Genomic DNA, 26,291 nt, shown 5'->3' with positions numbered 1-26,291 from the left:
ATGTCATCAATATGCTAATTTTGATAATTTCTCGATTATTATTATTTATTTTTCTTTTAGATCCACATTTGTTATATATGTCGACATCCTCCATCAGTTTACTAAGAACATGAAGCAAACTGATTGGGTGGCTGTTAGAGCCAGTAAAGGGTGCTTTACAATTTATAGTGGAAGTAAAGTTTATTTTTATTTTTAAACAACGCCTCTCTTTCTCACCTAGTTGTTTTGTTCATGTCAATGTTTTAAATGTACTGTATGTCAATTGTAAAGTTTTTTTCTCAAAAAAATGTCTTTGTTATCTGTCAGACCCCCTAGAAGACTAGCTGTTGCCACTTGGCTAATGAGAATCCCAATCAATCCTAAAGGTCTATGAATTTGATAGTGGTTACATTTCTCCAACCTCATCCCTCAGCTGTTTACAAAAAACAGGTGAAACCTTAAGTTTGTTGGGGTGACCACATCGTTATTGTTGGAATCCCAGATTGCACCTTAAATGAAAGTACAATATGTGTATGATATGAAACAGCTGTTCGCTGAGTAATGAGTCCACAGTCACAAAGGAAGTGTATGTAGGCCGACATGTTTTTAATCAAAGCTCATTTTCACCATGAAAATCATATTTTATGCAACACGGGAAAATGATGTAAGACTTTGGTCTTGTTTATTCAGCAACTTCTTTGCCCTGTAAGGAAGACAGAAATAAAATAATCGGTGAGTATTAATAATGAACATGCAAAATATATGAATATCTGTACAGTTAGAAATAATGTAATGGATAAAGCATTAAATGCTCAGTGTTAAGCTTTGATTTTCAATTTTGAAGAACCATCTTAGTTTGAATTCATCTATTTATACCTGAAATGTGCTTCTTATAGATCTTAAATACATTTTAGTGAGTGTAAAAGGTCAGTATTGACCTCTGAGAAGACTATATCATAGGTGGTGTGGTTGTGGCCATATCTGAACATGAGTCAGGTATAGGTTTAGCAGCAGCTCTGTACCTTTCCAGTGTCGCGGGTCTTGGCTCTGAGCTTGTTGACTTGAGACTCAGCGATGTCAGCACGCTCCTCAGCCTCCTCCAGCTCATGCTGAACCTTCCTGAACTTAGACATGTGGCCGTTGGCTTGTTCCTCCTGGGTGAGGAAAAGAGAAGGAGAGTGTAAAATCAGCATTCAAAGTTTGAAGCTTCAGGTAGCAAATTAATATAATTATTTCTTGAGGTATTTTAAACTACTTTTTTTGTTGTTGACAGATTTAGGATAGTATATAGGGAGATAGATGATCCAGCAGAGAGAATGAGTGGTGAAATGGGGGATCAAACCACTGCTTCCAGGGCTTTCAGTGTCTAAAATAAGTATTCACCCACCTTGGATTTCTTAACATTTTATTGTGTTACAAATTAAAATTAAAATGGATTTAAATGAGTTTTTTGTCAACGATCTACAAAACATACTCTGTAATATCAAAGTAGAAGAACAAGTAAAAAAAAAAGATTTGTATTAATAAAAAATAAAACACTATATCAGGACTAGATAGGTATTGACCCGCCAAGGTCAATACATGTTATAAACATCTTTAGCTGTGTCTTTATGGGTAAATCTCTGGATTGTGCAATATTTTTAATAATTCTTCAAGATCTGTCGATTTGGATGTTGATCATTGCTAGACAGACATTTTTAGTTCTCATAATTTTTCAAGCAGATATAAGTCAAAATCAAAAAGCTACCCACAGTTAATACGGAGCCACAGATAGCCAAGCGGTTAAGAGCGTACGGGCAGTAATCGAAAGGTTGCTGGTTTGAAACCCCCTAGACGACTAGGTGAAAGTCTGCCAGTGTTCCCTTGAGCAAGGCACCTAACCCTAATTGCTCTGGATGAGTGTGTCTGTTTAAAGAATGTGTTTGTTGTGAGTAGTTGTATTTGTCTGTAAGCTATTTTATCTTCATTTACAGGCTGTTAAAAATGTTTTTTAGTTGAGTGTATCAACTGACGGCCTGTACAGGTCCGGAACGATAGACTCGTTTTCTGTTTTGCTTTTGTAGCCTCTTTTAGCGATCAATATGGCTGTAAGCAGAAGCCTTGCTTTGGCATTTCTGTTTTACTCTACAAGTCAAAGTTTATCTCCCACTCCCGTTCCACCTACACCGAAAGAAGTGGATGGCGAATGGGATGGAAATCTTCCCATTCACAGTGTGAATTTCGGCCTTGAACAACTTTAGCGACAACTGATATCACCGTTCCTCCTCTCCTTTCGTTTCTTTACTAGGCCACTCCGGAACGTTCACTGTCTTCTTGGTAAGAAACTCCAGTGTAGATATGTCCTTGTTTAAGGTTATTGTCAGCTGAAATATTAATTTCTCTCCCAGTGTCTGGTGAAAAGCAGACTGAATCTGTTTTTTCTCTAGGATTTTGTCTGTGCTCATCTATATTCCGTTTTTTTTCATCCTGAAAAACTCCCCAGTACTTGCCGATGAAAAGCATACTCGTAAAATGTTTATTCCTTTGCCATTTTTATAACCTATCTACCAATCAGTGCTCTTCTTTGCGAGTCATTGGTTAAAGCCTAAACTAAACTGTATGGATATTAAGTTTTGTAATGTCTACAAGGGAAAAAATATGTTTACCAATGTATAATGACTAAGTATGTGACTCACCGCCTCCTCAGCCTGCATCTTGTAGGCCTTGACTTTCATCTGCAGCTTATCTACCAGGTCCTGAAGTCTGGCAACGTTCTTCTTATCCTCCTCGGTCTGTGGGACAAGATCAAAGAATCAATGCACCATAGTTTTAAACACAAACCTGTCTGTGTTAGTGTCAAGTTTGGGACGAAGGCACTTTCTGTTACCTGGTAGGTGAGCTCCTTGACTCGGCGCTCATACTTGCGGACTCCCTTGACCGCATCTACACCTCTTCTCTGCTCAGCCTCCACCTCAGTCTCGAGCTCACGAACCTTTGTGGAAGAAAGGCGTTTGTTTGAGGTGGTGAAATCAGACGTAACAAATCTTAGTACAACAGAGGTATATTCTTTTACCCAGTCAAGGAGGCACAATTGTTCTCTGTTCCTACAAACTATCACAATTGAATTTAAGGGATCTGTAATGATAACAGCTTTTCATTATCTAGCTGGGTTATTGAGAGAAAGTCATTACACAATGCTCCTGTGTATTTGCATGATTAAATACATTTCCAGCAGTCAGTCTTTCAATAAACCTTAATCCACCCTGCTGTTAACTCACCCTGGACTCCAGTTTCTGGAGCTGCTTCTTGCCTCCCTTCATGGCCAGGTTCTCAGCCTCATCCAGGCGGTGCTGCAGGTCCTTGACTGTGACCTCCAGGTTCTTCTTCATCCTCTCCAGGTGAGAGCTGGTGTCCTGCTCCTTCTTCAGCTCCTCAGCCATCATGGCCGCCTGGAATCGTAGTTTGTTTAATTTATGCACCAATTGGCACCAATCGTAACGTCCCTCTGAGATCTTTGTTGTGGTAAACCATCCCAGCTACCATTGGCCCTTGGATACAAATCAAGTGAATGTAATTGAATAGATCATAAGGACTCACGTCAGTAATGGCCTTCTTGGCTTTCTCCTCTGCATTCCTGGCCTCCTGGACAATGTCTTCCACCTCTCCCTGCACCTGCACCAGGTCAGACTCCAGCTTCTTCTTGGAGTTCAGAAGGCTGGTGTTCTGGAGGAGGTAAAACCATTTTTTTGATTCTCAAGAGAACTTTCAAGTGACAAGGCAGAAATGGTATGCCTGGCTGAGTTTCATTAGAAATGGCTTTTGACCCATACCTGGGAGTGCAGCAGTCCAACACGCTCACTGGCGTCTACCAGCTCAGTCTCAGCCACTTTGCGGCCTCTCTCTGTCTGCTCCAGAGCAACTCTCAGCTCCTCGATTTCAGCCACCATCAGACCGTTCCTGCGCTCCACCATGGCTGCCTGCTCCTTCATATCATCTGCGGCGCGAACAGCGTCATCAAGGTGCAATTGGGCATCCTGGGGTTCACAATGACATGGGTTCATTAGGACTTGTGGAAGTAGAGGTGATTGGGTCATTGATATAAATGCTCCTTGGTAAGAATTTCCCCAATATCTCTGCCTTTCTACACTATATTAGTCAACTCTATGTATTTCTCTGTTCTATTCATTTCTACAGATTCACCAACAAATCTCTCCCCAGTCCCTTTACCTTGAGCTGTCCCTGAACGTTCCTCAGCTGTTTCTGGGCCTCAGCGGCCTGCCTGTTGGAGTGGCTCAGCTGGACCTCCATCTCGTTCAGGTCTCCCTCCATCTTCTTCTTCACCCTCAGGGCATCATTCCTGCTCCTGATCTCAGAGTCCAGGGTGCTCTGCATGGAGTCCACCATCCTCTGGCTGTTCCTCTTGATCTGCTCCATTTCCTCGTCCTTCTCAGCCAGCTTCCTGTCCACCTCACCCTTGATCTGGTTCAGCTCCAGCTGCACACGCAGAATCTTGGATTCCTCGTGCTCCAGTGTTCCCTGGACAAAGAGAAGCAGTCAGGCGAATTGTGTTCAATACATTTGGATGTGTATAACACAAGGAATAAAATATATATGACTACAATAAACACAAATACAGGGATCGTGGGACTGTAGCTGGAGTTGCCTAGTGTACCACTTTAGTTGTATTGTTTGTATATCGTATTTTACATTTGTGTGACTGTCCTTGTCTATCAGTGTTTTGTTACTTGTTGTGTTTTGTGTTTTTTGTGGACCCCTGGAAGAGTAGCTGATGCTTCTGCAAAAGCTCATGGGGATCCAAATGATCAAATTAACACTGCTTATCCCATCGAAGAGCTGTAGCTGTAGTTTGTACCTCAGCCTCCTCCAGAGCGGTCTGGATCTCAGACTTCTCTGTCTCCACGGTCTTCTTGGCCTTCTCCAGCTCATGGATGCTCTTGCCAGTCTCTCCGATCTGCTCAGTCAGGTCACCAATCTCCTCTGCACACAAACACAGGAGCAGTTTAGACTTGGGAGATTTTCAGTGGGTATTGCCAATACACTGAAGTTGACAGTGAATTATAATAATTATTGCGGCCGAGTTCTCTGCCATCCAGGACCTCTATACCAGCCGGTGTCAGGGAAGGCCCCAAAAAGTGTCAAAGACTCCAGCCACCCAATTCATAGACTGTTCTCTCTGCTACCTCACGGCAAGCGGTAACGATGCAGCAAGTCAGGAACAGACAGGACCCTGAACAGCTTCTACCCCCAAGCCATAGGACTGCTAAATAGTTAGTCTGGGTAGCTATTGGTTACTATGTAACTATCTGTCTCTTTTTGCATTAAATCACCACGTGTTGCTGTTACTGTTTGTCTATGATGTTGCCTAGTCACTTTATGCCTAACTGTATGTACGTATCTACCTCAATTACCTCGTACCCCTGCACATCGACTCGGTACTGATATCTTGTGTATAGAGCCAAGTTATCGTTACTCATTGTGTATTTCTTCCTCGTGTTATTATTTCTCTATTTCCTTGTTTTCTCGCTGCATTGTTGGGAAGGGCCGTAAGCACCTGTTGTTTACGAAGCATGTGATTTGATTTGATTCATGAATTAATCAGCACTTCACAGGGTCTTGCAAATATAATTGCCCCCACTTCTTTGGGTTGTTCAAATGGATACCAATAATAAGTTGAAAAAAATTGAAATGTTAATTACACTAGTTAAACATGAGCTCAATAAAACTGCTGTCAAATGCTCACGTTGCAGGTTCTTGTTCTCTCTCTTCAGAGTCTCCAGATGATCCAGAGCCTCCTCGTAGGAGTTCTTCATCTTGAAGAGTTCAGTGCTCATAGAGCGAACCTCCTTCTGAGCTCCTTCCAGCTCAGCCTGACCCTCCTCATACTTCTGCTTCCACTCTGCCAGAACCTGGGAAATCCATGGGATTTTTATTAGGTCTTGATGAAGAGTTTGGAATCAGAAATATGCTACAATTATGCTACATTTGATCATACAGCAGACAGAAAATATCACTCTAGGTTGAGGATTATTAATGTTCACCTTGTCAAAGTTCCTCTGCTTCTTGTCGAGGTTGGCGGCCATTGCGTTGGCTCGCTCAACGTCAATCATGAGGTCCTCCACCTCTCCCTGCAGCCTCTGCTTGGTCTTCTCCAGGGAGGCGCACTTGGAGTTGGTCGCCTCAATGGTCTCCTCAGCCTCCTGCAGACGCTGGGCCAGTTTCTTCCTGTTGGACGACAGAGGGTTTACAAACATTACAAATCAACGTACATTTTTTTTAGAACCCCCTACCACTCACTATCCACACCCTATATTTGAATTTGGCTGTCCCGTGCGACTCACTTGGACTCCTCCAGCTCTTCTGTGCGCTGGATAGCATCAGTTTCATACTTAGTCCTCCACTGAGCCACCTCACAGTTTGCCTTGGACATGCCGCGTTGCAGCTCTGCCTTGGCCTCTTGCTCTTCCTCAAACTGCTCTCTCAGGAGGTCACAGTCATGGCGGGCAGACTGGACACCGTGGGCCAGTGCGTTTTTAGCCTTTGCGAGAGAAAGAGAGAAATACAAAGACTAAGGGAGATAGTAACACAAATGACAGTGGAAGTCTCTGAGGGTGGCCTAGTCACCGTCTATATCGGGGGTGGGCAATCATTTTGTCTCGATTGGGATTTCAAAATTCCCTTACCTTGACCTCCTCTTCAATCTGCCTCTTCAGCTCCTCAACCTGCTGGGTGAAGGCCTGTTTGCCTCTGGTCAGCTGAGACACCAGGGATTCCTTCTCCTCCAGCTGGCGGCCAAACTCACCTGCAGGGACAGAGGGACATCTTGTTAATATGGTCTCTGTTCTCTAAGATTGAACATGTATTTCAAGGTAACGTAGGGCAATGTTAGATGTTAAATAGTCGGGGTTTGGTAGGTTACTTTCTAAATGTAATCCATTACAGTTGCTAGTTACCTGTCAAATTGTAATCAGTAACGTAACTTTTGGATGACCCAAACTCAGTAATGTAATCTGATTACTTTACGTTATTTTTGGATTACTTTCCCATTAAGAGGCATTAGAAGCAGATAAAAAGCATCCATGAAACCCATTTGGTGTTTCATCATAGTGGTCTCTGAATTGTGGTCAGACTCGCTCAGGTGAAACTAACAAACTTGCTAGAATTCTAAATGAAGTCAATGTATTTTTTGCCAAAAATAATTTCTGAATTTCAAAGTAATCAAATAAGTAATCATCTAGTTTTTCAAAAGCATTAGTAATCTGAATAAAATATTTTTTCTGATAATGTAACAAAGTGCTTGAAAGAGCGATCATTACAGTTTAAGTCAGAACAGTAGAAACTATGTGGACTGGACTACATGGATACAGCCCCCAATACATGTTATTGTGTTATACTGAACAAAGAATTGGTTTGTTGTTCATTGTTGATGATGGTACCATTTTCTGTCAGGAGTCTGGCTCTCTGTCCACTGATGTCGTTGATCTGGCGAACATTCTCATCATTCTTAGTCTTGATCTCACTCAGCTGGTCCTCAAGAGTACGGCACATCTTCTCCAGATTGCCCTGTTAGTGAAACATGTACCATCATTACTTTATATATGGGACTTCTGTCAACTTCAGTTCACTTGAATGGTAATGTAGTTGACTCTCCTCAACACTGCTTGATGAAAACAGTACTACTCACCTTAGCCTTGGCGACGGCCTCCATGTTGCTAGAGAGGTCATCAATCTCCATCTTGTACTCACTCTTCTCCTTCTCCAGCTTCTGCTTGACGCGCTGCAGGTTGTCGATCTGCTCCCCGAGCTCAGCCACACTGTCGGCCTGCTTCTTGCGCAGAGCGGCGGCTGTGGACTCATGCTGCAGGGTGGACTCTTCAAGATCACGACGCAGCTTCTGGAACTCAGCCTCACGCTTCTTGTTCATCTCAATCTGAGCAGCAGTGGCACCTCCGGCCTCCTCCAGCCTCTCGCTGATCTCCTCAAGTTCCCTGGAGAGATCGGCCCTCTGCTTCTCAACCTTAGCCCTGGCAGCACGCTCAGCTTCAATTTCCTCCTCCAGCTCCTCAATACGTGCCTAGAACAGGGGGCAGGAGCACGGTTGATGAATACTACAATACATAAAACAATAATAGTATACGTTTTTAAAAATGTGTTCATACAAAACCAGTTACACTAATATATTCAGTAGATGGCGTCCCATGCTGGAACCAAAACCACAACGGTAAGAAACCACATCTTCCAATCTACTGACCCACCATCAAAAAATGTGTGCTACCAGAATATTTTTTTCAGCTGTGTGCTTTCCTGTGCTGGAGCCGAGGTCCTGTACTGTACCTGGAGTTCCTTGATCTTCTTCTGTAGCTGAGCTCCCAGAGACTGCTCATCCTCAATCTTACTGAGGAGCTGGGATGTCTCAAACTCCTTCCTAAGAAACACAAACACGTCGATTGCAAAGTTGGTTTAAGTTCGATAAAGTAAAGAGAGAGTATCATGTAAATTCTAATTCATAATTACAAGAATTAGTCAAGAACAACCATTATTGTCAATATGGCAGGTGTTGTTTGTTTACTTCTTGATTTTCTCATCAGACTGCTGCTTGTCATTCTCCAGGTCCATTATGGACTCCTGGGCCAGTTTCAGATCTCCCTCCAGCTTTCTCTTTGCTCTCTCAAGGTCCATACGGACCTTCTTCTCTTGCTCCAGAGAACCCTCAAGCTACAACATAAAAATAGACATGTATTGTTCAAATCTAAACAACAGAAGATAATAACATCTTACATACTATCACGGCCAAAATGTCAAACTCCACTCACGTCGTCCACTTGCTGTTCCAGCTTGGTCTTGGCCTTGGTCAGAGTGTTGACTTTGTCCTCCTCTGACTGCAGGTCGTCCAGTGTCTGCTGGTGGGCCTCTTGGAGGGCTTTCTTCTCCTTGGTCAGCTTGACAACGCTCTCATCCAAAGACGCCATCTCTTCTGTCAGGTTTTTAACCTGAAAACGACCACAACAAAATGTGTCTTTGTTCACTTCACCATAAAGGGGAGATTTAGTTTCATATGTTTTGCATTCATTTAATTCAGATTAGAAATGTGTCAACAAGTACTGTTCTATAGATTCAACACTAGGTGGCAGTGTACTCCATGCCAGTGTACTGAATGGAAGTTATAAACGAGGGGCAGCTGAACATACAATGAATGATGGGAGTACCACTATTCCACTATTTTGTCTCTTCATTTTTCCGCCACCCACAATACATCTGGAATTCCATTTCTGTTGAGCTATGTTTTGAGTTGATGATGGTTTGGGTTAGACTGTCTTTGGTAAGACACAAGACCTTGTTTTCAGTGGCATGCTTCTCCTTCTCCACTTTGGCCAGGGTGAGCTCCAGGTCATCAATGTCCTTCTTCAGCTCAGAACACTCATCCTCCAGCTTCCTCTTCTTGGCAGTCAACTCAGCATTCATCTCCTCCTCATCCTCCAGCCTCTCTGTCGTCTCTTTGAGTTTGGCCTCCAGCTGGATCTTGCTCTTGATGAGCCCCTCACACCTTTCCTCAGCATCGTTCAGATTCTCTGATTCCTGATTTCAGAACAGGAGAAAAATCATCCTCCTCACTTTGTTTATCAAAATATAGATTTGATTTAGTCAAAAAAAGTCTAAACAAATCAATATAAATAATTAAAGAATAATTAAATGTGTGCTCGTTTGTGTATTCATGTGTATGAAAATATTATCTTATGAGGATCATTTCTCACTCACAGATGCAACTTGGAGTGCCAGGTCGTTCTTCTCTTGCAGCATGGACACCATCTTCTCCTCCAACTCCTTCTTCTTGGCCAGAGCCTTGGCCAGGTCTGTCTTCATCTTGTCGAAGTTCTCCTTCATGTTGGCCAGCTCCTTCTCAGTCTCAGCGCTCTTCAGCAGGGGCTTGATCTTGAAGTACACCTTCATCCATGGCCAGGTTTTCACATTCATGAATGAACGGATGTTGTACTGGACGGTGAAGATGGCATCTCTGGTCGACAGAGAGGATAGAGTGGCATGGTGAGTGACATGCTTAAAGCTACATTCTGGGATTTGAAGAACAACCCCCCACCCCCCCAACACTTTGTGTATACAGCTGAGGAACGGAGCTAAGGAAATGGACCAACTCTTAAAATCATAGACAGAGTTCTAGATGCAAGGACTGACAGGTCATGCTTAAATCAGGAGGCATTTTATGTTATTTAATAATGAATGGGTAAATATCACCAATATAAATGACAACTGAACAGCTTTGCCAAATCCCAAACTGCAGAACTAATAGAGCATTATAAGACCTACTTTCTCTTTCTGATCAACTCACAGTATTTACAGTATGTGATCATCATGCATTACATACAGCAGGTCCACAGAAAGCTTTGCCAAGATGTCTACTCTTCCTCACCTCCTCTCCATCATCTTGGTGAACTCTTTTCTCATGAGGAATCCACGGCTGAGAGCCTGGACCATGCCGACCAGAACAGCCAGCTTCTCATCTCTCATCTCCTCCAAGACACCCAGCAGACCGGCTTTGAAGAACACCTGAGACACAGGTAAACATGGCCGTTGGAACCACAGTCAGATGGTGACAGATAGAAAGGGTTGGATCAAAACAGGGGAACAACACCACTAGATTCATTTGAACATAAACATTGCAATGCTAACAAACAAACCATGGGATAGCTTGTATAAAAGTTGTAAGTTCTTGCAGAGTTGTAGATGTATATTGTACACAGATACAGATAACTGAAGCCATACCACTCTAACTCAATGCACATGATAATGAGTTGAGTTTATATACTTGTATGAATTTGAAGAAAACAATTGTTCAATGTTTTTCCACCTTTTTCATAAGTTTAAAGGTCAATCAGCAGTTGAACAAAGTTTCCTCCCTGCCCCTTTTTCAGTAACAAGAGAAGGATGGGGCTGGAGATATGTAACCACTCTCAAATAGACAGAGCTATGGATGCAAGGACTGACCATCCACGCTATTACATGATAGGTTGAACCATGTTTTGAGGCTATACAGTGTTAGTTTACATTTACTTAGTTTACAAACCATTGGAGTAAAACAAGCATTGGGTTCTACAGTTGAACTAAGCTCATGAGGCATTTATAAGTTATATTCTTCCAGAATCAATGGGTACAAATCATTAATGTATCATTTAGAAAATGGATGCAACTGCAGATTGACCCTTTAAATGAAGAAGAAAGAATGAAAGGATGGATAAACCAACTGGACAGATTTTATTTTATTTATTTTTTATTTAACCTTTATTTAACCAGGTAGGCTAGTTGAGAACAAGTTCTCATTTGCAACTGCGACCTGGCCAAGATAAAGCATAGCAGTGTGAACAGACAACAACACAGAGTTACACATGGAGTAAACAATAAACAATGTTGAATGGTTCATGTTTAAATCATCATTGAAGTTGTGTTTGGATGTCAGCTTTTGCAGGGGTTATTTGACTGACCTTGGTGTGTCCAAACTTGTAATCGTCGTGATTTATATCAATGGACCCAAGCAGCTTCTCAGAAGCCTTCTTGTTGTCCATGAACTGGCCCTCTGGGATGACACTGGCATTCAGTACTTTGTACCTGAATGAGGAGACATTGTTATCATATTTCAAGTTGTAATAGGTTGGTTATATTACATAAAAGCTAAGCATATTCTGATGCTGGGAAAACCCTTGGAGATTTGTGTGTGTGTGTGTGTGTAGGTTGTGTGTGTGTGTGTTGTGTGTTGTGTGTTGTGTGTGCATTTGTGTTTGTGTGAGTGTACCTCTGCTTGAAATCAGCATAGATGATTCTGCTGGGGAAGCCCTTTCTGCAGATTCTGATCCCCTCCAGAACACCATTACACCTGAGCTGGTGGATAACCAGGAAGTTCTCCATCAGACCTGGAAAAACAAACCAAGTCTCTTTAATACTTATTAACAGATTAAAGGATTGGGCATGTTAAGGTTACTCATACTGTATAGATAAGATGTAATATTCAAGTCAATATTTCTTGTACCTGGAGTCTTTGACTCGTTGGGGATCAGGCAGCGTACAAAGTGAGGATGAGTGCTCCTCAAGTTGGTCATCAGCTTTTGTAAGTTCTCCTGGAAGAGGATTACAAACCATGTTCTCAGAAATCATTTATGATAATCAATGCACCTTTTGGAGGACTGAATATACACATTTCAATAGCTCACCCTGAACTGGGAGGACACAGTCTGCATGGAACCACCCTTCTTCTTGCCTCCTTTCTTGGTTGTATCTGTTCAAATGTGGATAAGTTAAAGATCATTAGAAATGAGATAATCAAATGCAAATGCTGCCAATGAGACTGTGCAAAATTACACCTATTGAATGAGTAAATTATCCCAGTGAATAACCCTGATAAATTGTGATACATTCAAAGAATTTAAAGCATTCGTCACCAACAGGTCGATCGGGATTTTGAACCGTTTCATGTCTGAAGGTAGAGAGCAAATCAACTACACGTATAGGCCTACCGCTGGCCAATCAGATAGCTCAGATCACCGTGCATTTACAGTTTCCTCGAGCCATAGATTGTAAAAAGAAGAATCGGAAGCACAACAAAGTTGCTATTTTGAGATGTAAAAACGATTGAAACCATGACTAGAGAGAGACTCAACGAATACAGCAGAGAGATGCTGTTTTAATGAGTAAGTTCATGTTTAAGTTGTTATTCAACACTTTGTTCAACACTTTTATGAGACATAAAATGTGCGTTCTCCCTACTTCCACTCGTGCTACAACCAGCACTGCAGCTGTAATGAATGAATACAACCAGCACTGCAGCTGTAATGAATGAGTACAACCAGCACTGCAGCTGTAATGAATGAGTACAACCAGCACTGCAGCTGTAATGCATGAGTACAACCAGCACTGCAGCTGTAATGAATGAGTACAACCAGCACTGCAGCTGTAATGAATGAGGACAACCAGCACTGCAGCTGTAATGAATGAGGACAACCAGCACTGCAGCTGTAATGAATGAGTACAACCAGCACTGCAGCTGTAATGAATGAGTAGAGCAAAGTGTTCTGATACACTTGTCTTATTTAATATCAAGGAATATTTCACTTTCTCTGATCACAGCAGTAACAACATGAATTGGTGCAGGAGGCAGAAATAATGCAGTGCAACTTGAGTTTCACCATCAGCTGGAAGACTGTGTCCCCTTTTCTCTTTACGGAGGGAGGGAGAGCGGAGGGACAGTGAGTCAGGGGCGAGGCAGCATCACCTCTGCTCCCTCCCTCCCCTCAGACTGACTATCAGATGCAGGCCACCAGTCCAGTAAAAAAAAAGGAAACTATTATGCTCACCCAGCTGTGGATCACAAGTAATACGACAAATGATATATTGCCATTGTGATCATATACCCATTTTATACATATATATATATATATATATGTATAATTTCAAAATGGTCTGAGAAGAATCACATTGGCAGGGCAATTCAAGTATAACCTATATACTATAACCTATATACAGTGATACTATATTGGGCCTATAGCCGACTGAACAAACCTCATTGCTACAGAACAGTTTTTAATTGATGAATGTTGCATAGGCTTGTGTTTTCTAAGTCATTTAAAAAACATCTCAGCAGGTTATCTTGGCCTGCATTTTGACTCAGAAAGTGATCTTGACTCTGAAAAGGTTGGTGGCCACTGCTCTAAAGACAATGTGGGTCTGAGTTGTGACTATAGATTAATTGAATCTTTTGACTTGATGCTGGTCTTACCCTCAGGTGGTGCAGCGGGATACAGTGCAGCCAACAGTTTGACTGAGGACTTCCCGTACATCTGAATAACTGAGTCGTTCAGGGGGTCCTTGTTCTTCTCCAGCCAGCCAGTGATGTTGTAGTCCACAGTGCCGGCGTAGTGCACCAGGGAGAAGTGGGCCTCTGCCTTGCCTTTGGCAGGCTTGGGCTTCTCATATGCCTTGGTTTTGCCAAGATGCTGGTCGTTCAGCTTGTTCTTGAAGGTAGTGTCTGAAGCCTTGGGGAACATGCACTCCTCTTCAAGGATGGAGAAGATGCCCAATGGCTTTACAAAAAGAGATGGATATCAAATTAGTGATTTTTACATTTAGGATCACATTTATTCCTTTAGCAAACATCATTTTATAGGATTACATTCATTTAGGGGGACATCATAGGAAACATATTGAGTTCTCAACAGTCAGATATGTTGTACCATTATGATAATATCTATCAATGCGCTCCCTATGAGCTTTGCTGTTGTGGTCCAGTATAATCCTTACAGACAACTGACCTTCTCAATAAGCTCAATGCAGGCAGCCAAGTCCATGCCGAAGTCAATGAAGGCCCAGACGATTCCCTCCTTCTTGTACTCCTCTTGTTCCAGGACGAACATGGTGTGGTTGAAAAACTGTTGCAGTTTCTCATTGGTGAAGTTGATGCACAGCTGCTCCATGCTGTTGTACTGTTGATGGAATTTCAGAAGGGATCATTTCATCAGACTGTAATCCCTCTCAATCACAACTAATTGTCTTGTTCTGGTCTCAGACTCACATCAAAGATCTCAAATCCGGCAATATCGAGCACACCGATATAGAACTGCCTTGGATTCTTGGTGTCCAACATCTCGTTGATACGGATGACCATCCACAAGAACATCCTCTCGTAGATGGACTTGGCCAAAGCCATGACTGCATTATAAACCTGCAAAGATAATACCTCAAATTAATACATGAGGTACTGATCATGTCCAGTGATAAGGTTGGGAAAAACAACAGAAGTATTTTTAAAAAGCAATGTAATTGTCCCCAAAATAATTCAGGTAGTTAGAAAATGTGTGATGCTGTGTTTAACCGCCTTACCTGAGGCACAGTCTGTCCCTTGGTCACGTACTCGTTACCGACCTTCACTCTGGGGTAGCACAGACACTTCAACAACTCAGCTGAGTTCAGGCCCAGCAGGTAGCCGATTTTATCAGCCACTGGAGAGAAAACCAACAACGGATCGCTTGTTTCTGATGTCTTTTATAGGTTAAGTTTTCATTTTCACCCACATCCATTATTCAAATCATTTCTGGAGGTTGGAATTTGGTCTCAAATGTATTTCCTGCCTGACTTTCATGTGGCACCGCCTGTCTTGGTCTTTTCCCTGTAAAAGGACCAATGAGCACCAACTCGGGAAGTTCATAGGAGGATGTCAAATTGGGTGTCAAATGAAAGGTAAGAGTCTATCTTTTTCTAGAAATAAAGGAATATATATATATATATATATATATATATATGTTTTACCATTTGCCATCCTGAAAATGAGGAATAAGCAAACACTTTGATTTCTGGTCAAACAGATGGACAAGTTGTCTTATAAAACAGCTGGCAGAAAAAGTCTTAAAAGGTATTAGAAGTACAACTAATATCAACACTTTGATTTTGTTTTGGAGAAATGTTTCTGCCTTCTGTAAGTTTCAAAAACATTGCCTTGTGCTTTAAAATTCTGTTACCTCATGAGGAGGGAGAACAAAGAAACTTTACAGAATTAACAAGTAAAAGTAGACCTACCAATTAGTTCGTGTTTTTACTCATATCAATTTTGTTTATGAATTATTAATCAGTAACAGAATTTCTTGAATGAAATTGAATTGGCTACAATGGGAAATCATAGTAGTCATAAACCACAGTTAGGTTCACAAGTTTGTACAGTACAGTAGTGTATAGTTCAGTACAGTAGTGTATAGTACAGTACAGTAGTGTATAGTACAGTACAGTAGTGTACAGTTCAGTACAGTAGTGTATAGTACAGTACAGTAGTGTATAGTTCAGTACAGTAGTGTATAGTACAGTACAGTAGTGTATAGTTCAGTACAGTACAAAGTTGAAAACACAAGTTGAGTACTCTATAATGTACTGTATTGTACTATACTGTATTGTATTGAACTATGCTCTACTTTGCTGTACTGTACAGAACTCTACTCTACTGTACCAAACTCTACTCTACTGAACTGTACTGTACTTTATTGTGCTGTACTCTACTGAGCTCTGTGCTGTACTGTGATGTCCAAAGTCGTTATGTTCCCCTAACCCGACCACCCCTCCCCTAATTGGAGTAAACTAATGGACAACAACACTCAGGCTTCTACTTCCAGCTTATACATACTATATACATTTCATGGATATTTTACAATACTTTTGTTTTTAGTCCCATCCTTTAGCTTCCCTCCCATCTATCTCTGAAGACCATCCAGTTTCTATTTTACATATATTTTTAACTGTGCTGTGATGCGTCACAAAAGTACTGAACCTTTCTATTCTCATAGTTTCTAAATATTGTAAATTAAAGATACATTTTTTTTTCTAAGAGGATTATTATATTATTGATTTACTATGACTTTTCAAATCACCCAGCAGTGTTATTTGCCGACATCGTTGAATCTTAATTCAGAGCAGATATTTAAGAGTGTTTTTGCAAACAGTGGGCACAGAAAAAACTGAGGGAGATTTTACCAAAGTTCTTTTTTACCAAACTTTGCATCTGCACAGTTCTTCCTGTAAATCTGTTTTTGTTTGATGTTCAGTGTAAATTGTTGAAAGTGTTCATTGTACATAGAGTTTAATGGTTTGTTAAACTGTAAAATGTATGATTTTTGTTTGTCATACATTTTAAATGAAAATCTCAACACAATTCCATTAACATGGAATTAACTTCTTACGTGTTGTATTTCTACGTTGGGGACTGGGAAAGGGACTAATGCTTTCCATATCTTACGTCTATGAGTGGGACTCACCCTCTGTTCCATCTGACTCGGCCTGCTCCTCGCGCTGCTTCTGCTTGAATTTCAAGTTGCCATGGTGCATTACAGCTCCTGTCAGCTTGTAGATGGCCATTTTCTCATCGTTAGAGAATCCCAGGATTGTAATGGCATCCTGGCATTAAAGAGGAAGTACAACAGTGAAGAACTGAACGGTAGTTTACTCAGTTACAGTTCTGTGTTCAGTCCAGAACAAATGGGATGGTTAGAATTAACTGGCTTCTCTGTTCCACATGATTTCTCTTGGCCAACACACTAGTATATGACAGCACAACATGAGTTTTACACAGTTCCACAGGGCGCTTAGAGGAAGTCTCTTGTGGAAGTCTTACAGGTATGTGCCTCAAGGTGAAGTGTGAAGGCATGACGAGTGGCCTTGAAGCACATGCCTAACTAACACAAGGTGCCCAGCTGCTATCAAGCTGGAATTGGACTGTGCATTCAGTGTGTATTGTGGTCCTACCCATTCCATATCTAGAGTTTGGTTCACACTTTGTATCACTCACATCGGTGGCATCCAGCTCGACCTTGTCGTCGATGCTGGCCACACTGATCTGACCCTGGCTGATCATGGGGAAGTCGTAAGGGTTGGTGGTGATGAGCGTCATTTCTGTGGACAACAGAGAATGGCTTGTCAGTTAAATCTCTTAGAATTCTGCTGTCCTACCTTTACAGTATCTCTCCCTCCTTTACTCAATAGATGGACTCAAGGATAAATGCAGTATATAATACAGAGCATCAAAAGGGGGGGACTGAGGCTCCTGGACTAGTGCATCACAGTGCATTACTTGATCTTTCCCATGAAAGACCTTGAAAGACCTGACCCATGTTTAGATGCCTTGTTACCTTGGATGTACTCATTGTAATAATATTAACAGTGTGGAGTCGGAAACATTTGAATAAGTTCCACAGATGGAGGTGTGAATAATTTCTCCTAAACCTGTACTTTGCCTTACCAACTAGCTCAGGTTTGTGGTTGGTCATCATCTGGTAGAAGATATGGTAGCCTCGCTCAGCGGGCAGCTGGAAGGCCACTCTGGACTTCTCTAGCAGGTCTGAGAGAGAGAGAGATTGAGACAGAGATTGAGACAGAGAGAGAGACAGAGAGAGAGAGAGAGAGAGACAGAGAGAGAGAGAGACAGAGACAGAGACAGAGACAGAGACAGAGACAGAGACAGAGACAGAGAAAAAGAGAGAGAGAACATAAGATAACATTACATTTGATGATTCAATCTCCAACAAATATTCTGTTTGATTTAAGGAAAGCATTGAGAAACACGGAAAACCAACTCACAGGTCTCAATATCAGCTTTAGCCAGTTTACCACCTTGGAAGTGAATCCTGATGAATTTACCCTGTAGTAGAGCATGGGGGATAGAAATAGGTCAACTAAATACATCTAGCATTTTACTTTGATAAACCCCTTGAAAAGTTACAGTTTGTTGAACATCTATTGACAAAACTATAGAGCACCACAGTATCAGTCATAATACCCATAAAACCTAGCGGTCAAACAGGGAAATGGTTCTAAACGTTTTTACACCATTCATTTCCCCAATAGTGGATTTTAGCGTGTAGTTAGCGTGTCGTTTTGATAACCGTGTAAGTCTATCTAAGACTAGGTGACTTTTAGCTAAATATATTTGCCTGTATTTTCCCACAACTAATTAAATGCTAATATACTGCTAATGTTCATAAAGAACTACAAATGCCATGATGATCTGGACGAGACTGCCTAATTTAGGCAAAGGTCAGAATCTCTGGATAAACTATCTAATGTTAGCTAAATTTATTAATGAATAAATTGGCTACATTTATTTAAATGGTACATTCTGTCTTGTGTAAGTTTTAAATTGACAAAATTGACAAACTAGCTGTTAGCAAAGGTGTCAGCTAGAGATGACCAGCAGGAGCTTGCAGGGATTTGTAGTTGTTCATGATGTCTAATTTGATGCTAATTAGCATTTTGAAATCTGAGAGTAGATAGAGACAAATATATTGATTAAAGTCACCTTTTCTGATTTACATGGTTATCAAAACGTCACACCTGGGTAAGCCTACACGGAACACAAACCTTATTTTAACTGTTGCTAAAATCCCCGATGGGAGAAATAAATGGTGGAAAAACAATTGGAAGCATTTCCCTGTTTGACCGCTAGGTTTTATGGGTATAATGGCACCTATAGGGAAGAACTAAAATATTTTTTCCAATTGAAGGTCACTTCCACAGTATGCCCTTCATACTTACAAAGCGCGACGAGTTGTCGTTCCTCACTGTCTTGGCATTACCATAAGACTCCAGCAGAGGGTTAGCTGCAATGATCTGATCCTCAAGAGACCCCTGATTGAGACAAACACAAGTTGCTCAGAAACTATCAAACACTTGACTTAAAACAGGATTCACCGCTTGAAAGAAAGTTTACACAGAGCAACAAACTGAAATGTGTTACCTTCATTTTGCTGGGGTCTACTTCCTTCTTGACACCAGAAACTGCGATGGTGGCGAAGTACTGGATGACACGCTTGGTGTTGACAGTCTTTCCTGCACCGGATTCTCCGCTGGTTTATATAACAGAGAAAGATGGGTTTAGTCACATGTTTGAGTGTCAGATTGGCTTTCACTGAGAAATAGCTTTGAACCCAGTCATTACTACAGATAGCCTAATCCATTCATAATATCATGTATTTTATAACACCCAGTCATTACTACAGATAGCCTAATCCGTTCATAATATCATGTATTTTATAACACCCAAGTCACCCAATATATCAGAATAGAAACACTTTCTCAAGTGAAATGATAGAAAACAACTTACGTAATCAGGACGGACTGGTTCTCCTTATCTGGAACCAAAGACATGTTGCTTATTATAGTCAATCAACATTAGGAGTACATCATTGTATTCATAAGCATCATCATGAATTACATTTTGGAATATTTTCCATTCAAGGATAGTGAAATGAGAGATTCCCAGCAGACTGTTCTAACTTAGACTAGAAGACAGTAGATTCCATCCATCCATCCATCCATATCTCCATGAGAGCTCGTACCAATCATCATGAACTGGAAGGCGTTGTCAGAGACGGAGAAGATATGGGGTGGAGCCTCCATCCTCTTCTTCCCTCTGTAGGCGTTGACAACGACTTCGTCGTACACGGGGAGCCACTTGTAGGGGTTCACCGTGGCACAGAAGAGCCCAGAGTAGGTCTGGATGAAAGGGATCCAATTAGGCGATTAGCAAAGTCGGATTGACTTTTACCTGGATTTATGTGAGGATGTGGGTGTACTATGGTATACTAATGTGGGTCTACTGTATTGGTATGTTTTGGTTTCTACTGTTCATTTATGTGTAGTACTATTTGTGTGTATTTATTAGGTTAATTTACAGTGTGTATGTTTATGCAGGTTTCTTACATAGATCATCCATGCTGCATAACGCTCTTTGAGGTTATACAACACAGAGGCTTCATTCAGGTAGGTCATCATGGCCATGTCCTCAATCTTGTCGTACTTCGGGGGGTTCATCTGGTAGATGTCTGCTTCTTTGAACTCTTTATCCTGAAACAGTCAGAAATATAGATTACACACGGATCAAACTGGACATTACTCAATGCTTTTTGCTGATTAAAATACCCACATTTAATCAAACTACTTTGTTATCACCCACTGACAAATACATGGAGATTCTTGACTTGTCATTATCAATAATTCCATTATATTATTAAATAGCAGCAATAAAAATGGTTTGTTTGAAGGTTATATTCTGCTTAAAAAAGAACAAAGAAATGCTTCTTAATCTATTTTTTGTTACTGATTTCATATTATCTTTAGGCATGTTTTTGACAATTTGGATAATTTTTTAACTTCAATACTTTTCAGATCAGACTCACCACTTTGGTGCCATCAGCATTTGTGACTTTGACAGTACACTTTCCCTCTGTCCTGCCAGTGATCAAACCCTTAAGGTACAGCTCCTTGACGTCTGTCACATAGCAGGCGTTCTTTGAATCAAACGGCATGGCTTGTGCCTCCATCCTCTCCCTCTCGGGTTTACGAAGGTACAAGGCAGCCTTGCCGTAGATCTGCATCTCAGCGTCCGTACTCATGGTGACGGATCCCTAGGAAAGAGATGAAACAAGAAACATGATTGACTCTGTGGTGCTTCCTCCACAGTCAACAGAGTGAGCGGTATCTCACACAGCATTTAAAAATAAACTTTTTATGTGAAGACAAACCATGTCTCACCTTTTTCCCCTCCTACAGTTGAATTTGTACGTCTTGGAGGATCCTGTGAAACATTAGGGTGTTGTGAATACACACAAGTCTGAAACCTTGTAATTTAGCCCGCGAAGGGTAAGAAACATTTTGAATGGCATCATTCAACTCCATCATTACAGCCATGTCCAATTCAACTACAGGTCAACTGGTAACTTTCATTTTCCTACTTTACTGTGCATTCTGTCAAGTAGCCCTGACAATTCAGTTATATTCTAGACCACCACCTGAATTTACAAACACATGCAGGTGCAGCACTTTTGACCTTAAACGAAAGTGACAGATTTGAAGCAAAACACATTTAAAGTAAAATGTTACAAATTACATTTTAAATCAATGTCGATTGCATATTGTGAAATCTTATAAGACATGAAACACTTTTTTTAAAATTATGAACTCAAACAGTGCAGTTAGCTACCGCCTCAGATGCTGAGCGCAAATATGAGACAAATGTAAAAATCTAAGGAGTCTTACCACAGAGGAAGAAGGTATCTGACTCACGGATACTGAGGCCTCAGCCTCCTTATATCTGGTTGGAAGTGCAAACCAAGCAGAAGTTAATTATGGACCACTCTGGTAAAGGAAATGGATTGGATGAGAGACCTCCGTGTGTCTGTGTCTCTCTAGTCCCACCCACTTCGAGGAGCACCACACTCCTTATTCTTTTACCAGTGATTGTTCTAGACTATTCTGAGACCTTAAGGAGGATCAGGTTGCCTACTGCAGGGATGTCTACAACTGACATGTCCATCTAACTTGCTACTAGAGTAGAGCTCTGTGGCTGACCTTGAGCTGCTGTACATACTAAACATGTATACACTGTAATTTACATAAATAAATGCAATGATTTAGTTTAGAACTTGACCTACTGCTTCCATGTAAATCTCAGACTGAGAAAAATGTGATCTCCCGCTGTCTGCAAGTTTGGCCAATGGCATAACACCTTATTGACATGTAAATTCAACCAACCAATCTGAATACATAAACGTTAGAATATATATTTCTGAAGAGTCTAGTAGAAGCAGCACCAACCCTGTTACACTACCCCAAGCCTGTTGACTGAATAGTGTGTCTGTCAGGGTGTTGGGTACACAGACTTTAAAATGACACATTTTCACTGTAATAATATAGACTTGTATTTTAAAGATTCCTTATGAATGACGCTGAATACATGTGTTCTGATTGTTACAATGAATGGTACTACAAAGCTTAAAGTTTTTATGAATGGTACTACAAAGGTTAAAGGTTTTATGAATGGTACTACAAAGGTTAAAGGTTTTATGAATGGTACTACAAAGCTTAAAGGTTTTATGAATGGTACTACAAAGCTTAAAGGTTTTATGAATGGTACTACAAAGCTTAATGGTTTTATGAATGGTACTACAAAGCTTAAAGGTTTTATGAATGGTACTTCAAAGCTTAAAGGTTTTATGAATGGTACTACAAAGCTTAAAGGTTTTATGAATGGTACTTCAAAGCTTAAAGGTTTTATGAATGGTACTACAAAGGTTAAAGGTTTTATGAATGGTAATACAAAGGTTAAAGTTTTTATGAATGGTAATACAAAGGTTAAAGGTTTTATGAATGGTTTCACAAAAGTGTTATGAATGCCTTATATATATCCCCTTCAAATAAAGTGTTACCAAAAGAACCACAAATACTGAAACAAATCATTTGTTTCTCCAAATTGGAGATTACATGTGAGATGTATCCTTAAGATGGTGTATACTTGTGAGTTTTGCATTTGTTAAAAGACATTGGTTCCTGGTATCAAATCAACGCTTTTTTTTTTCAAGTCAATCACTTCACAGCTTTTAATATCTATGGTATATTTTCTGTCAAACATCTGCAATCAATTGTTGTGTAAAAGTTATTTATTTCCAATTGGTTCAGATGAATTAATGTGGCATTCTGTTTAGATCCAGAGTCTCATTCCATCCCCCTAATAGCAAAATGAAGATGTCACAATGTTCTCCTAACTTATTAGCAACAATGTGACAATGTCATGTATTAATAAAGTCACTATTGGAAACATCATAGGGGGCGCTGCAGGAGACACATGTTGAGTAGGCAAGGCAAACAATCTTTTAATTTCTTAGGCTATGCTATTCTCATCTCTGCAGTCAAGGCGTATTGTTTAAAGCCTTTGAAGTGATTGAGTATCGGCCAACTCTTCCAAACAGCTGCCACAACATATTTTCTAGACACGTTTGTGGGTAGAGAGAGTCTTCTTACATTGTAGGTTATTAAAATGGAGTTCATGACATTAAAATGACATTAAAGGTATTTTAATGGAACATGTCTGTAGATATCTTACATGATATTTGACATTTGTCATTGTATCCGCAGGACATTTTTCTCTTAGATCCACAGTTGGGTATAAGCTTTCCTTAGAATCAGTTTACCAAGTCCTCAACTTAACCAATTACGGGGGAAATTACAAAACAGATCTTAGATCATTTGATTACTGAATCAGCTGTGATAGAGCTGACACACCTGATTGGTTTGAATCAAGACTATGAGGAGTTGATTCGCTGACACACCTGATTGGTTTGAATCAAAACTATGAGGAGTTGATTCACTGAATCAGCTGTGACAGAGCTGCTGTGGAACGAAAGTCTGTACACCTTGCTGCCGTCCAGAACCGTTGCAGAACCCTGATGGTAACATCATAAGGACATCAATGATATCACAGAGTGGCAAACCCTGATGCTATTGTTAAACGCCAGCTGTCGAGAACCGTTGCCAAACCCTGATGCTATTGTTAAACGCCAGCTGATAATAACTGTGCTAAAATTCTGAGCTTGTTTTCCAGGCAACATATCTCAGTGTTACATCTTTTACAGTAGCCAATGTCAGCAATGTGAGGACAGGGTCGACATACATTTTCAAAATATTGTGCTGTCCTGCACCGGATTCCTCTGTTCCACAGCCTAGGTTGTCGGAGCTTTACTTTTACAGCAAGTCTATGAAAGGATGACATGTCTAATTAACAAATATTGCTTAAAAGTATAAAGAAATTCATATTTTTTTACGCCCAACTGGTGCACTCAGTTGTGATAGATCTGGAGTTGAACAAATGGGGCAGCTGGCCTGAGAACACTGTTGTAACAGCTGCTTATCCTGTACATACGACTAATAAAACTTGAAACGTGAAACTGTTTCTCTCAGTCCACAGTAACATCAAATGTCCTGATAGACAGAGAAGTGTAGATGGCGAAGAGATATGGGTTGATGGACGACCCCATTGTTATCGAGAAGGACCTTCCCAAAGCTACAGAACGGTCAGGCGAAAGGCCCAGGACCACCGACTAATACCCAGTTACACCACAGAAGAGGACTGTCAGGCGAAAGGCCCAGGACCACCGACTAATACCCAGTTACACCACAGAACAGAACTGTCAGTCGAAAGGCCCAGGACCACCGACTAATACCCAGTTACACCACAGGAGAGGACTGTCAGTCAAAAGGCCCAGGACCACCGACTAATACCCAGTTACACCACAGAACAGAACTGTCAGGCGAAAGGCCCAGGACCACCGACTAATACCCAGTTACACCACAGGAGAGGACTGTCAGTCAAAAGGCCCAGGACCACCGACTAATACCCAGTTACACCACAGAACAGAACGGTCAGGCGAAAGGCCCAGGACTACCGACTAATACCCAGTTACACCACAGGAGAGGACTGTCAGTCAAAAGGCCCAGGACCACCGACTAATACCCAGTTACACCACAGAACAGAACAGTCAGGCGAAAGGCCCAGGACTACCGACTAATACCCAGTTACACCACAGAACAGAACGGTCAGGCGAAAGGCCCAGGACCACTGACTAATACCCAGTTATACCACAGAAGAGGACTGTCAGGCGAAAGGCCCAGGACCACCGACTAATACCCAGTTACACCACAGGAGAGGACTGTCAGTCAAAAGGCCCAGGACCACCGACTAATACCCAGTTACACCACAGAATAGAACTGTCAGGCGAAAAGCCCAGGACCACCGACTAATACCCAGTTACACCACAGAACAGAACGGTCAGGCGAAAGGCCCAGGACCACCGACTAATACCCAGTTACACCACAGGAGAGGACTGTCAGATACACACACAACTGCTGTAGCTACTAACATACTGAACCCCCAGCTTAACGTAAAACATTTATACTATTCACTCATGACTGTCGGCGATGGATTGATTTCTGACTGAGACACGTATACAAAGACTTACAGTAATCCAGACATGAGGAAATAAAAGCATTTACATGTTTCATAAGATCAGTGACTGAGATGAAAGTCTTGACTTTAATTATATTTTAATTATACTTCTCCAGCCGGTCAATACAAATGTTATGATCAAAACTATCCCAAAATAACTAGAATATAGCATTCACCACCGGCTTCGGTAGCCAACAGAAGGTCATTACTGACATTCAATAAAACTGCCGTGAAGATATCAGAAGCCCGACTGGAAATTTTTCAAATAATTTGTTAATGCTAAAATGAGTCAGCAATTACTTGAAAATAACTTTTTCTAACATCTTGGATTTAAAAAAAAGGAAGCTTAGAGATAGGTCTATAATTACTCAGTGGGGAAGGGGTCTAGATTGGGCTTTTTAAGGAGAGGTTGGACAAAACATTTTTAAAGTGGGCTGGAACGGAGCCAGAGGTCAGTGAACTATTTACAATAGCCAATGTTGGGGCCAACAGTAGGCATAACGTCTTGTAGTAGTCTTGTAGGGACCATGTCCAAGGGGCAGGAGGAGGTCTTCATGTGAGCGACAGTATCAGGGAGGGAGTAGAAGCAGTAGATGGTGTCACGTTAGTCGTAAAACAAAACAAAACAAACCGTGAAGCTAATATGAATAGTGCAGACAGGCAACTAAACATAGAACAAGAACCCACAAACACCAAAGGGTAAAATGGCTACCTAATATAATCCCCAATCAGAGACAACGATAAACAGCTGTCTCTGATTGGGAACCATATCAGGCCACCATAAACATACAAATACCTAGATAGACCTACAAAACCCTAGACATACAAAAACCCTAGACAATACATAACCCCTAGACAATACAAAAACTAGCGTAATCCACCCTAGTCACACCCTGACCTAACCAAAATATAAAGAAAACAGAGATATCTCAGGTCAGGGCGTGACAGATGGTCTCAGAGTAGTTGCTTCAAGTCCTTCCAGACCAGAAATGCTGGTATGGGGCTG

The 26,291-nt window shown here is 41.1% G+C and overlaps 1 protein-coding gene across 3 annotated transcripts; it reads right to left on the bottom strand.

Annotated features, from left to right (window-relative positions):
* Nucleotides 1-661: 661 nt before the first annotated feature.
* On the bottom strand, nt 662-20,900 carry LOC120020693 (myosin heavy chain, fast skeletal muscle-like). 3 transcript variants are annotated; one of them, XM_038964400.1, is made up of 39 exons: nt 20,685-20,900; nt 20,209-20,352; nt 19,845-20,001; nt 19,610-19,637; nt 19,244-19,352; nt 19,042-19,134; nt 18,088-18,148; nt 17,750-17,848; nt 17,300-17,403; nt 16,770-16,908; nt 14,854-14,972; nt 14,546-14,695; nt 14,286-14,456; nt 13,754-14,057; nt 12,192-12,256; nt 12,011-12,098; nt 11,777-11,894; nt 11,469-11,592; nt 10,400-10,536; nt 9,733-9,988; nt 9,310-9,552; nt 8,790-8,966; nt 8,546-8,691; nt 8,311-8,401; nt 7,661-8,050; nt 7,413-7,539; nt 6,660-6,778; nt 6,318-6,514; nt 6,018-6,201; nt 5,720-5,885; nt 4,832-4,956; nt 4,186-4,494; nt 3,789-3,992; nt 3,556-3,681; nt 3,237-3,407; nt 2,846-2,950; nt 2,655-2,750; nt 1,002-1,133; nt 662-682 (listed from the first exon to the last, which is right to left on the bottom strand). In XM_038964400.1, exons 1-39 carry the CDS (start codon nt 20,898-20,900, stop codon nt 662-664), a joined length of 5,811 nt encoding a protein of 1,936 aa, XP_038820328.1. The 3 variants fall into 3 exon arrangements, with proteins under 3 accessions (XP_038820328.1, XP_038820331.1, XP_038820330.1); XM_038964403.1 differs by having other exon boundaries at nt 20,209-20,343; XM_038964402.1 differs by having other exon boundaries at nt 20,688-20,900.
* Between the last annotated feature and the right edge of the window lie 5,391 nt (nt 20,901-26,291).

The sequence above is a fragment of the Salvelinus namaycush genome, chromosome 25 (assembly GCF_016432855.1).
Source record: "Salvelinus namaycush isolate Seneca chromosome 25, SaNama_1.0, whole genome shotgun sequence".
In the NCBI taxonomy this organism is placed as follows: domain Eukaryota; kingdom Metazoa; phylum Chordata; class Actinopteri; order Salmoniformes; family Salmonidae; genus Salvelinus; species Salvelinus namaycush.
The sequence above is the reverse complement of the archived record's forward strand: the minus strand, read 5'-3'. Positions and strand labels throughout refer to the sequence as shown.